This window comes from Carettochelys insculpta, chromosome 2 (assembly GCF_033958435.1).
Source record: "Carettochelys insculpta isolate YL-2023 chromosome 2, ASM3395843v1, whole genome shotgun sequence".
Taxonomy (NCBI): Eukaryota; Metazoa; Chordata; order Testudines; family Carettochelyidae; genus Carettochelys; species Carettochelys insculpta.
The window spans coordinates 53662563-53674799 of NC_134138.1; the positions used below are offsets into that span (position 1 = coordinate 53662563).

Here is a 12237-nt window from a genome sequence, read left to right on the forward strand (position 1 = left end):
CTTTTATTATGGCACATTTATGACTAGCTGCAATACTTCTTACATGCCCCAGTTTTGCAATACAAAATTTCAAAATTAGTTAAGTTAAAACTTACGCATCATAGTCCTGAATGACCATTCCTACAGACCAAATGGCTGTCAGGTATTCGTTAACCCCATTAGGACTGATGTAGTGTAGAGAATCTGGTGAGCGAGGGTCTCCATTAGAGCCTGTAAAATCTATCCCCACCTGTGAAATGGAGCATTTATAATGGTTAGCAGTGAGTGGAAGTTGGGTACCTAATCTCACTTAAAACTGAACTGACAGCAAAAACAGTAAAAATTATTTGCAGAACTAATTGATACATCTGTCAGCTGCCATATTTACGCTATATTTTTTAAACACTAGTAGCTGGTTTAAGGAATGTCTCTTATTCAAACAGCAAGGAGGTGTGGCTCCCCATACGGACAATCAAACATCTTTCCTCCCATTAGCTGCTAGCTCATACAGGTCTTAAAAAAATTCCCCATCTTTCCTATGGTAGATAAAGTCTATGGTCTCAGCCCCACTGCAAGAGGAAGCTACTCAAGAAATACCGCATCAGTTAAAAAATGAACAGGTATCCCCTTTTGAGATAGGCTTGCTACAGATACTGATGTTCTTTGGGTGACAACTAGGGTACATTGCTACTGCCTGTGTTGTACCCATTTTGGGAATTCAACCACTTCAGGGTCAGAACTTACATTAAGGCCTGTGCATGTTTATCAGGCTGTGCACAGGGGCTTTGAAGCCATCCTACAGATGCAGATGAAGATTATTCTGGTATGGGGAAATCCTCGGCAGGTGTAGCCTTACAACAAATTTGACATGATCACATCCTTACCCTTAGGAGTAATGGATGTGTTAGGAGCAAACAGAATTACAGATGTTCCCAGACTGCTTGATAGCCATTAAGCTAATCTAAACTATGCCTGTAACGAGATGGTGCAAGACAAACCCAAGCAACAGAGAAAAGCAAAATTGTTTGGTCTCTGCTCACACACTTAGATCCAGCTCTGCCTAGGCACATCTCTTAAGATTCAGACCTCATGTCTGACGCTAGGCATTTATTACATTTCAGAACTTTGCAGGTAATGATACAAAAATGAACTAATAAGATGGAGAATCCACATTACATCTTACTCTGAAATTCCAAGCATTATATACACTATTTACTTACAGTGAAATTCAGCTGACATCCTCCCATGATGTAATCAAGGAATGTGCATTCCATTATAATCTGAAACAACACACACTAGTTTCAGCAAAACCCAAAAGATGGAGGCAATTTCTTGAAGGCCTAGTTTTACTTCCTATACCAGTGTTTCCCAGGGTTCCACCAAGTGAAAACAAGGGTTCCGCAAGAAAATTTCATTACAATAGCTGACTCCTCCGCAGCTCCTTGCCGTGCCCTGCCACCACTGAAACAGCAGTACTAAATTCAAATTGGTTTAAACAGCCAGCAGGAAGATCTGGCCATCAAAACAACTGAATTTAGTTCCATTATTTCAGTGTCAGCAGGGTAAGGAGCTGCAGAGAGCCCCTCACTCGCCCCGCTACCTGAATGGCCACTTGCCTCCAGAGGATGTGGCTCAACTCACCCCCACCAGCAGAACACCTCCACACTAGCCTTCCTTCCACTGGGCGCCCATGGCCACCTGGTGTAGGCTCCCCAGCCAGTGCCACAGATGGGTTAGTCCTGGGGGCTAGTTTGGGGCTAAGAGTGGTTAAAATGGGTGGTGGCAGGTTTGCAGGATGGGGGGTGAGGATGGGGGTTGAGATAGGTAAAACCTGGAGACAGGGGGCAGGTTTGGGAGCCAAAGAGCATACAGCCTGGGAATGGGATCCACAAAATTCTTTCCACTTTAAAAAGACTCCGTGGCCAAGTAAAATTGGGAAAACACCACTGTCCTATACTAATGTAAAGCAATACCTTTCCTCCACAAGTAATCACTTTGGATTTCAGTGGGAGTATTTAAAAATAATGTACTGCCCTCTGTGTGCCAGAAATGAGGTCTTATAACAAGCAGGATTTGGGTACTTTGAGAAAATTCACATAATGTAAAATTTCATACCTTAACTTCAACTAGTAAGGAAACTGACACTACAGCATCTATTAATTGCTGGGAAGCTTAGTGCTTTTTGTTTTTAAGAAAATACAGACGTAGCCTGCGCTTAGCTTATAGTGTATGATTTAGGTTAGATATTAAGAAGCCATGATAGTTTAGCTAACTGAGGCCTAGAAGGATTTATGCCTATTTATCTTTTTTGTTAGCAGTAATGCAAGGGGCCTGGCCCAGTAAATAGGGCATGGGGGGGAAAGCTTGGGCAAATTAACTTTTTGTATGCAAGTTTAAGGTCTGGTTAGTAACGGTGTGTTATAGTAGTTTGTGCCATCTAAAAGTACCTCTCAAACATCAAAATATGCCCAAACCTTTCCCTCACTTACAGAAAACAACATAAAATCATCCAATAAATTCAGGTAAAGGGGCCCGGATGGGAGTTTGCCCTTGAGCTCTCTCTCAAAAACAGGTTAAATAAAATAAGGTCATCAAAAAAGCAGGGGTCTCAGCAGGTATTCAAAATCCGATTAGGTCAGACCCTAATTTAGTCACCATAAAGGAAAAAGGGTATAAAAATCCTTTCAAAAAAACCAAAAAGATAGCGTAAAAGGATGCTCAATGCCATGTGTGTTAAGCTGCGCCAGATGAATCCGCACCAGCAGGGTGCCTATCACCCCCACCTCTCCTTCTTCTTTATTATTTCCTACTCTTGCTATTTCCTAAAATTCTCTGCTAACTTCATCCTTTTCTAAATCACTGCAATAACTCCTTTCTAACAAGTGGAAGCGAGCTGGTCTCTGCTTCTAGAAAGCTTTAAAAAAGTCAGTAAGTACTGCATCCTGTTTACCTAGCACAGGTTTAAACCATAAGTGCAGTTAGTAAAACAAGAGGTATTGCTTAAAAATACTGTAAAGTAAAATCTTTTCGTTGTAATCCAAGTGCACTGTTGCCTGTGTACTTACTAAAAATCCCAAAAACCTACCTCCGGCTTCTGCCTCAGACTTCACCATTAACTCGGGGAAGGTGCAAACCTATTATCTTCAACTTTAAGTCAAATTGACAAGCCTTCCCAAATTTATGTATCCATACATCTTGCTACCTTTCACCCGGGTCAACACGGAGCACCACTTCCCTGGTCATTTCACAATATGTGAAAACAGAATTTCAAAAGGCTGTTTTATTTCTTAGGACCTCAGTACGCCCACTTCCCATGATGTGGGAATTCCTGTTAGATGAGGAATTCCTTTACTTTTAGTTAGATCATCCTATTGAAAACAGAGTATGAGGAAGCTGGATATTTAGGCATCTATTTCTAAACAAAAAACCTGGTTTAAAAAAAAAAACAAAAACCAAACCAACCATCAGCTTTCACTCGCTTGCAACCTCCTGTAGAGAAGACTAAATCATGAACATGCTAAAGAAAATACCGTAGTAATATTAATTATATTCTGATTCTATGGTAAAACAAATGTTTTACTTTGCCTTGGTAATGCTTCTACAACATTTAAAACATTTTGCACATACACATTCATCTTAAAGACTCAAACATTTCTGCCATTTTCACAAATGTTACCATTATTTATTCTTGGGAGGTTGAGGCTTCCTATGTTGTACATTTGTAAATAAACAAGTAAAAATATCCAAACAGTACCAACCTCACAGTGTTTCACACTCACAACACCAGAATTTTTGTAGCTTTTCTTCTTTTGTCTTTTCTTCTCATTCACGCATTCAAATTCAGCCTAAGGAAATGTAAAAAGTGAGGATACAATTTATGCAATTCATTTAAGTAGTACCCAACCAGCATTTTAAGCACCTTCGCTTTACATTGAAAGTGAAGTTACTGGCTGCAAAACAAAAACAAACTTGTCCTCCTCAGAATTAGGAAGGAAAAACCCAAACAGCACAAGCACAAGTATCAGCCCTTTGCTCTCCCCACTTTCCTTTCCTGCTCCCTAAGTGGTTCAGAAGAGAAAGGCTTTGTGCAGCTCCCGGGGATCACCACAAGGAGGGATGAATTACAAACTTCTACACAACCTTCAGTTACTAGGATGGATTAAGACAAAGCCCCCAAGTAAAGCACACCACAGCTATTTTGAAGGTGAGAGAGGCATAGAACATGGCAACGAGATGTGCAGCTAAAAAGAATGATTGCATCCAAGTTGCCAAACAGATGAAAAAGTCACCCAGTTTTTTTCTGCTACAGGCTTGCTCTAAACCAGCTGAGGTTTCAACAGTCACCCAAGACCAAAAGCTCCAGTAACAAATGGCAGGGTCACAAGCTTTGCTATAAAGGGACTCACTGATTCGTCTGTCTTCCCAACATCGCTCCTATTTTATGGTAACTGGGTTTTAACCAAATACTCTTCCCTCTTCACTTATCTATAGCAAACTCTGAGGTAATCAGCAGCACTGGGCAGAAGTGTAATAGTATTATCAGGTGATGAGCTTTCGTGGGTCTTACCCACAAAAGCTCATCACCTAATAAATAATATTGTTAATCTTTAAGGTGCTAGGGAACTTTTTTTGTTTTGTTTTGTTTTTTTGAAGATACAGACTAACACTGCTGCCTCTTGGAGACCAGGGTGTGTTTCCACCTTACGTTCTAAGCGTTCAAACCAATAAAGCAGTTTGGAGCACCACTGCTTCCTAAGCCACAGGACAATGTTTTCATTCCCTCAGTGAGGGTAAATCCAACAATTTGTTGAGCAAATAAAAGCTTAACACAAACAAGTTTTCTTCTAAATTGTCCAGTAAGTCAGAGAACACTTACAAGCCAAATCCTGCAAAGTGCTAAGAGCCCTTAACTTGCACAGATTACAATGAGAACAAGGGATGCTCAGGACCAAGCAGAATCAGGCACATACCAACGGCTTGCCTAAGAAAATACTACCTCCACTGCAATCAATGGAAATGTTGAGGGTAGTGAACAATTTCTGTAATGAAATGACATTTAATATTGAAATATTTTATTCCATTGGATTCTCTCCTATTTATTGTTGGTTTAGAGCATGGATAGAACATAATGGAAAAAATTAAGAACTTAAACAAATTGTGGTACTTCATCACGGAGGCTAATCTCCACAACCAGATAAAACCATTTCATACCTAACTTCACCTTCAAATTAAATAGAAATCTTCTATAAAAATGTATTAATGCTAATCCCCATGTGGGGTTTTAGCAAATTTTACATTTTCATTAGTCTGTTCTCTCCCCTTACAGCCCATTCCAATCACGTAGGCTAGCCTGAGAATTCTCGCAGCCTTTGTTTATTCTGTAGAGCAAAGTTTGCAACTTATTTAACATGAGATCGTTTTCAGACAGACTGATGTTAAAAATCAGCTAACTCCAATGACATTTTAAAGTCTTTCCAGGATTAACACAGGCACAACTAAGATCAAAAGTGGGTTATTAATAAATTCCACCTTTGTGACCTACTACCCAGCTTTGCTCCCTGAGGAAATGCTTAGTGTCAGACACAGTCCAAGGGGAGCCAATAAGAGAAGACTTGCAGGATTGAATCCCAATTAGTTTTAAGGAAGGCATTTCTGGAATTCAAGGTTTCTCTGTTTTGTTTTATGGCCTTAAGTCTCAGCTAACTTCAGAAACAGCAAACAGATGACTGTCCTTGACTGGATACAATGTATGGTGAAGAAAATAGCTTTCTTGAGGCATTTTCAAAAGGACATGCAGATTACATTTCAATATCAAACTTCTTCCTTTTTTTAAATGCAGAAGATCCTAGCCTTGGTAAGCATAGAGCATTTTGATTCACATCTATTTAATCATACAGAGCTTCAAGTGGCACAAGGAGAATTCACTATTTCATAGGATTAGTGTTTTATAGACTGTGCACCTAGCCTTTACTTTAAAGACAAAACACAGAAATGTGTGTCTTTTTTCCCAGTTTCGTCCATAATGCAATAATTGGTTCACTAAAATGGTATCACGTTATTCAAATAATTAGCTTATGAAATTAAAATAATCTTCATATGCTATGACAAAGAAGTGGAATAAACTATTTCATCCTTGCTTTTCAGTGTTCGCATACCTTGATTACTATACTAAGACGCACTCTACTTTTCTTATAGGAAAAAGTGGTTTTCAATGGCAGCCTGCATATGAGATTCCAGAAAAATAACAACAAGCACTTGAAATTTCTAGGAAGCAGATTATGCATGATCTCATTCACTTGCTGAAATTATTCACCAGTGCTGTAAAAGCAAAGCGTTAGCTCATCCTGTGCCGTTTTAGGAAGTCTCTGGAAACAAACCACTAATGGAGCAATATAGCATGAGCGGTGATTATAAAATATAAACACATCGAAAGTTAAATACTTACAATTAGTAACTTAGAAAAATTCTGTATACATACCATACTTAGTATGCTTTCTAGCTACAAACCTGCATGCTGCAAACCTGATCATTAATAATTTTCAAATAATTTCTCAAGTTGTGTGCAATTAAGGAAAAATATGGCAAAATATTGCTGGGAAGCAAGTCAATAAAAAGAAAAAAGTTGGGAAGCTGATGTTGCTGAACAGTCTTAAAGGAAGTTTATGAGAATGCAATCTGTCATTTTACAAGGTTTACAGCACTGTTAACATTTCATAGCAAAATACATGGGAGAGTATGGTTTCTGAGGTTTTTTTTTTTAATTTTAAGAAATGAAATAAAGACTCAAACAAATGAAAAATGCCAGATTGATTTCTGTGCACTACTAGCTACATCTTCAAGTCTTCATTTGGATTTATTCAATTACTTAAGTGAGAACCAAAACTGAAATTAAGGATAAAGTAAAACTTCAGGCTCTGGCCTTTTAACAGTGGTAAAACGTATACCATACCTTGCATTTTGACAATCACAGATAAGCCAAATTCATTTCACCAGATGGCATGAATTTTCAGACACATGCTGTTACAAAAAAACGGCTACAATATTAAAGTTGGTAACAGTGGATTTATAACAGAAATGCCAACTCTGTCCGAAGTGAACTGATGCCACAAACATGGCCAGGAGATAGCTAGCTATTGACAAAGATTCTTTGTAGTCTTTGCTCAAAAGGAATAAGCAATTTCACAAAAGTGCTCAGGAAACAGGGATTTTCAACTTACCGGTGAGGACCGAGAAGCCTCCTTCAGTTTTGACATTGTCGTTAGAAAACTCCCTATGAGATCATGAGACCCATCATTGTCATAATCATAGCACTCTACCTAAAAATAAAGCATTATCCAGAATTACAATAGCCATTGCTCTACCAAACTGATGTCGCAATGACACTTTTTTTTAAAACAATATATAAAACAACTCTGCTCTCTTTAAGTTTCAAACATTGAAGGAGCTAGACCTGTGCCAAAGATTTCCATCAGTAGGGCATACATCAACCTGTCTGAAAGCTGGGCTTTATGAATTGCAGAAAGTAAGCAAATCTTTACTACTGGACCAATCCTGCAAACTGCTGAGCAGCCTCATCTTGCACTGAAGCCAATGAGCACCAAGAGAGTTCAGCACTTCACAGCACCAGCTCCAATATAGTTAGGGACAGTTATTTTATTCTGGTATTTTTTAGGAAAGACATTCCAAGGTGCCTAGTTTGTACCCTTTTGACATTAAAGGCTAGAGGCCTGATTTTCAAAGGCACTGGCATTCCCCTCCTATTGATTTCAGTGGGAGCTGTGCATGATCAGTACTTCTGCAAGTTAGGCTTTGGGTGGTAAGCAGAAGAGCAAAAGTAAGTGAACTGCATCACAATAAAACCCTGAGTAACATGGGGGTTGTGTTCCTCGCAACCCCCACATAACTCAAAATTTCACATTAAGTCAGGGGAGGACGACCCTGCCTTCCTCCTCCAAGCCCCTGGGAGCCTGGAGCCAGGTGCAACAGCACCTGATTACTTTCCAGGCTCAGGCTCAGCCACAGGGAGATGGGAGCCAGGTACAGCAGTGCCTGGCCAGTTTACCAGCTCCGGGGGGTGGGCTGGGGGCTTCCTCTCCCCCTCCCACCCCCGGGGACCAGGTGCAGCAGCGCCTGGCTTTTGGCTCCTGGGGGGCTCAGAGGAGGAGGGACATGGGGGGAGCCACTTAGCCCCAGGGAACAGGAAGCCAGGTTCTGTCAGTTTCCCAGCTCCCTGATTGTTGTGGGAGCTGGGAAACTGACCAGACTCTGCTGCCCTTGACTCCAGGCTCTCTGGGGCTGGACTTCCACCCTCCCCACCTCCTCCCAGCAGCAGCATCCCCCATTTCCCCCAGCTGGGGAAGCCAGGGGGAAGCCACAGGGCTGCTCCATTCAGCACTCCACAGCGAGCTCCAGTGCTTGGAACCAGCATGAGAGTAATGAAAGGGGAAGCCCTCAGCTGGGAGAAGCAGGAGTCTGAAGCTAGGGATTTCGACATTTGCATTAATACGATTAACACACGTCAAAATCACAAAGTGGGAGTTTACTGTACTGATCCAGAGAGGGGCTCAGAGACTGAAAATGCAGTACCTTCTGTTTTCAGCAGTGAAAGCTAGAGTTGAGAGCTCTCTCAAGACTGGCAATCTTAATTATCTATAATTCATAACTTCCTCGGGGATTTTAGCCATCATGCTATCCTTCTTTACCCATATTTACAGCTCATTGACTAAGGCTTTACTGATCAAGCAATTTTAACTTCAACCTTAATGCCTTTCCCTGCTGGGGTTATTCCTTTTAATTAACAGAGAAGAGAGGCAGACTGTCATTTTATTTGATCCTATTAGGGCTTTTCATTGTTATTTTCACTTTTACAGAGAACCTGGTTACATGAATTTTGCTCTGACTACAGTTAAGATGACAATGTTGCAGCTTCTTAGTATCTAAATCTCTACTGACTCACTTTTCCCCTGTTCAGGGTAGAAATACAGACCCTGGGCAAAAATATTTCAACAGATTCAATCCAATCCATACTGATATTCTCCATGTACTTTTCTCCCCACATTAAGATAAAAAGCCTTATAATGTAAAGAAGCATACTAATAAAATTGTTTTCTTTGAAAATTTCATTTCTGACAGAACAAGAAACCTATCTTAATAAAATATTGGGCTTCAGAGAGAAAACTGCCTGCATAACACAATATTTCTACATTATTGACTTCTAGATAGCAATGCAGTCTGTGCCTTCTTGTGTTGGCACAGCTCCTAGAGAGATTTTGGCTATCAATATAACAACACATAATACATGCACATGCACTGAACACCAATTCATACAGGCAACAATACGATCAGAGATAAGATTTCATGTACAGGCAGACAATGCAGATTCCTTAGGCTTTCTTATGTTGAGTCAATCAGATGTTCAGGTAATCAAGCTACTGGGAGAATTCTTACAACTGAAAATATTTTTTTCATTCAACAGTAATAATAGTTTGTTCCAGGGTTTTCATGGGTTTTGGGTTTTGTTTTGTTTTTTTTGGGTATCTGAAGACTGAAAACATTTCTGTGAATTTGATATATTCAATATATGTAACCCAATGTTTATTTTGAGATCAGAACATTGACTGCTCATGCAACAATCTTGGTGGCTCCCTGTGGCAACATAAAATTAACTATGTTTCACTCTTCCCTCCTCAGAGCTGATGGATTCATGCATTCTAGCTCCAAATGAGTGAGGTGCACATTTGAAGCACAGAAATACATCACTGACTCACTGCAACACACACGATTTAGAAATAATGAGTGTAGCAAGTTTGTTTGTGCATTAATGATGAATACACAAACTGAGTGACTCAGTGCATTAAAAGGCATTCAGACTAAGGAAAGATGAAAAAGCCAATTTTACTTACTATAATAATAGAGCCTGTTATGCATGCCTCTGTGTGCATAAAAGTGTTAAAGCATTGTTTAATTCTTCTTCCAAACAACATTACCACAATTTCACCAGTCTCGGCTAAAAGCAGTTTTAAATCCATAAACTAAAATTTCAAAATAAAAATGCAGCAGAGATCAAAAGAAGACCTCCTGCTCTGTGCTTGTAAATCTGAAGCAACTCTGTGAAACTCAGGTGCTCTGGATTTACAGGCATATAACTGAAATCAAAAACAAAAAACTTCACAGCAGGTTTTATTACAAACCTACAGAGTGTTTTCTATTGGGTGATCAGATTACATTTTCAATCATGCTGTGCTGAAAATAACCCCATCTTAAAGGATTTATTTAGCCAAGGAACTACAGTTTTAATGTAGCCATTATATAGAAATGAAAAATGCATCCACAGCATGTGGAAAAGAGCTGTCCCCTCAAATCCCCCACTAAATTATGGGTTCACTTTTAAAGCTAACCATAATTCTGCTTTATCACAATTTCATTCCATGTAGGTTTATATCCACAGAAGTTAAGTATGTTCTAGTTGTCTGTTGCATGTGATCTATTCTCTCTTGCATTCTCTCCCTAGGACATAAGCAAGTGTTAAGGTACATCTTGTATTAGCAGAATTTTGTTTAAATGTACACATAGCTACGACAGACTGGAGAACGCATGTCAATTTAAGAATTCCCTTTTTTACTTTGTGACTGCTATAATACTGTCACTGTCACTTTGAATATAAACTTAAGGTATGTCTACACAGGGACACTCAGGAAAGTTAAACAGAATTAAATAAAAGTGAAAATTTAAAATTAACTAGTTCCAAATGACACTATCTGTTCATGGGTTTAATGTGCTCTGACCAGTGCTTTAGATGAAATTCAGTAAAGACAAGTATATTACTTTATACCTACCAATGAAAAAATAATGTGCACAAATACAAAATGAGACAAAACTGCCTAAGTGGTTCTACAACTGCAAAGGATCTAGGGATCTTGTAAGGATTACAAATTCAATATGAGCCAACAATGTGATGCTATGTCACACGTGATATCTGGGAGCTAAGTCGCTCCGGTCTGTTCAGTACTAGTACAGCCAATACTGTGCCCACCTCTGAAGTCTAGACTAACATGGGGACAAACTGGAGAGAGAGTCCAGAGGACAGCCAAAAAAAAAAAAAAAAGATTAGATGCTTAAGAAAATATGACCTTTGAGGAAAGGTAAGAGTACCAAGTGTGGTTTAATCTTGATAAAAAGGGGAGGGAACATGATAGTCTTCAAAACTGTAAAAGGATGTTGCAAAGAGAATGGATATCAATTGTTCTCCCTGTTCACTGAGCGCAGAACAAGAACTCTTTGGGTTATATTGCAGCAAGTGAGATTAGGACTACATACAACAGAAAATTCTCTAATTATATGGGGCATTAAATTCTGGAACAGATTAAGTGGGGAAGTTATGGAATCCCCATCACTGGAAGTTTTTAAAAATTTGGTTAGACAAAACATCTGACAGGCCTGATCTAGGGATAATACTGCCTCATCTTGGGGTAAGGGAAAATGGATTAGATGACCACTTGAGGTTTCATCTAGCATTAGATCTTTATACTTTGATATGATTTTCTTCTAATTCAACCAGCATTATAGCTTATGGTTTACAGGAAACTGACACTTCAATTTGTTTATGCTCCAAACTGTAACCAAAAAAAGTGAATTTCCCATGCAGTGGAAATTTGAAAAATTTCAGTTTCTGAATTTATTTTCCATATATTTCTACATTATTTGATGATATGCCAATAGAACTGCTTGATTTATTCTATCAATCACCTGTCACGAAATAGGTAAAAACAAAAATAAAAATCCCACAAAATTAAATTCAAAGCAAATTCTCAAAATTTTTTCAAACACAGGCTTTTTTTTGTTTCCAAATATTCTCCCTGCGAGAATTCACATTGAAATAAAAAGTTCTGAAACATTTCAGTTTCCTACATAAAAGTAATTTCCCACAAGGGGCAAACAAAAAGATGGGGGGGGATATTTAAGAGAAAAATTCTGAGCAGCTTTAAGCCTGAGCATAGGCATGAAGAAATGTGTTGTGTTTCACACTCTGGTCTTCCTCCACTGGTGCTCAAGTTCCTGCCTTGCCTCTGATGCAAGGTGTTAAAAAGCTCAAGAAGAACTGCTGGGTGATGAGGGCTAAGGAGCTGCTTGGGGTTCAGTGTGTCAATGGTTGGAAAACAAAGCTCAGTAAGGAGTCACTGGCTTGCTCCTTTTCCTGTGAATGGAGTGCAACTAATCACCCCAAGCTACTTGCACCATCAGAGACTCAGTTATGACAAG

At 39.3% G+C, this 12237-nt stretch overlaps 1 protein-coding gene across 5 annotated transcripts in view; it reads right to left on the reverse strand.

Annotated features, from left to right (window-relative positions):
* Positions 1–12237, reverse strand: part of CPNE3 (copine 3) — a 66322-nt gene that overhangs the window by 13541 nt on the left and 40544 nt on the right. For all 5 annotated transcript variants that reach the window (XM_074986989.1, XM_074986993.1, XM_074986992.1 and 2 more), the window contains 4 exons: positions 7197–7295; positions 3738–3824; positions 1200–1259; positions 96–229 (listed from right to left, as the gene is read on the reverse strand). In XM_074986989.1, the coding sequence (XP_074843090.1) occupies positions 96–229; positions 1200–1259; positions 3738–3824; positions 7197–7295 (380 nt within the window). The remainder of the gene's footprint in view (positions 1–95; positions 230–1199; positions 1260–3737; positions 3825–7196; positions 7296–12237) is intronic.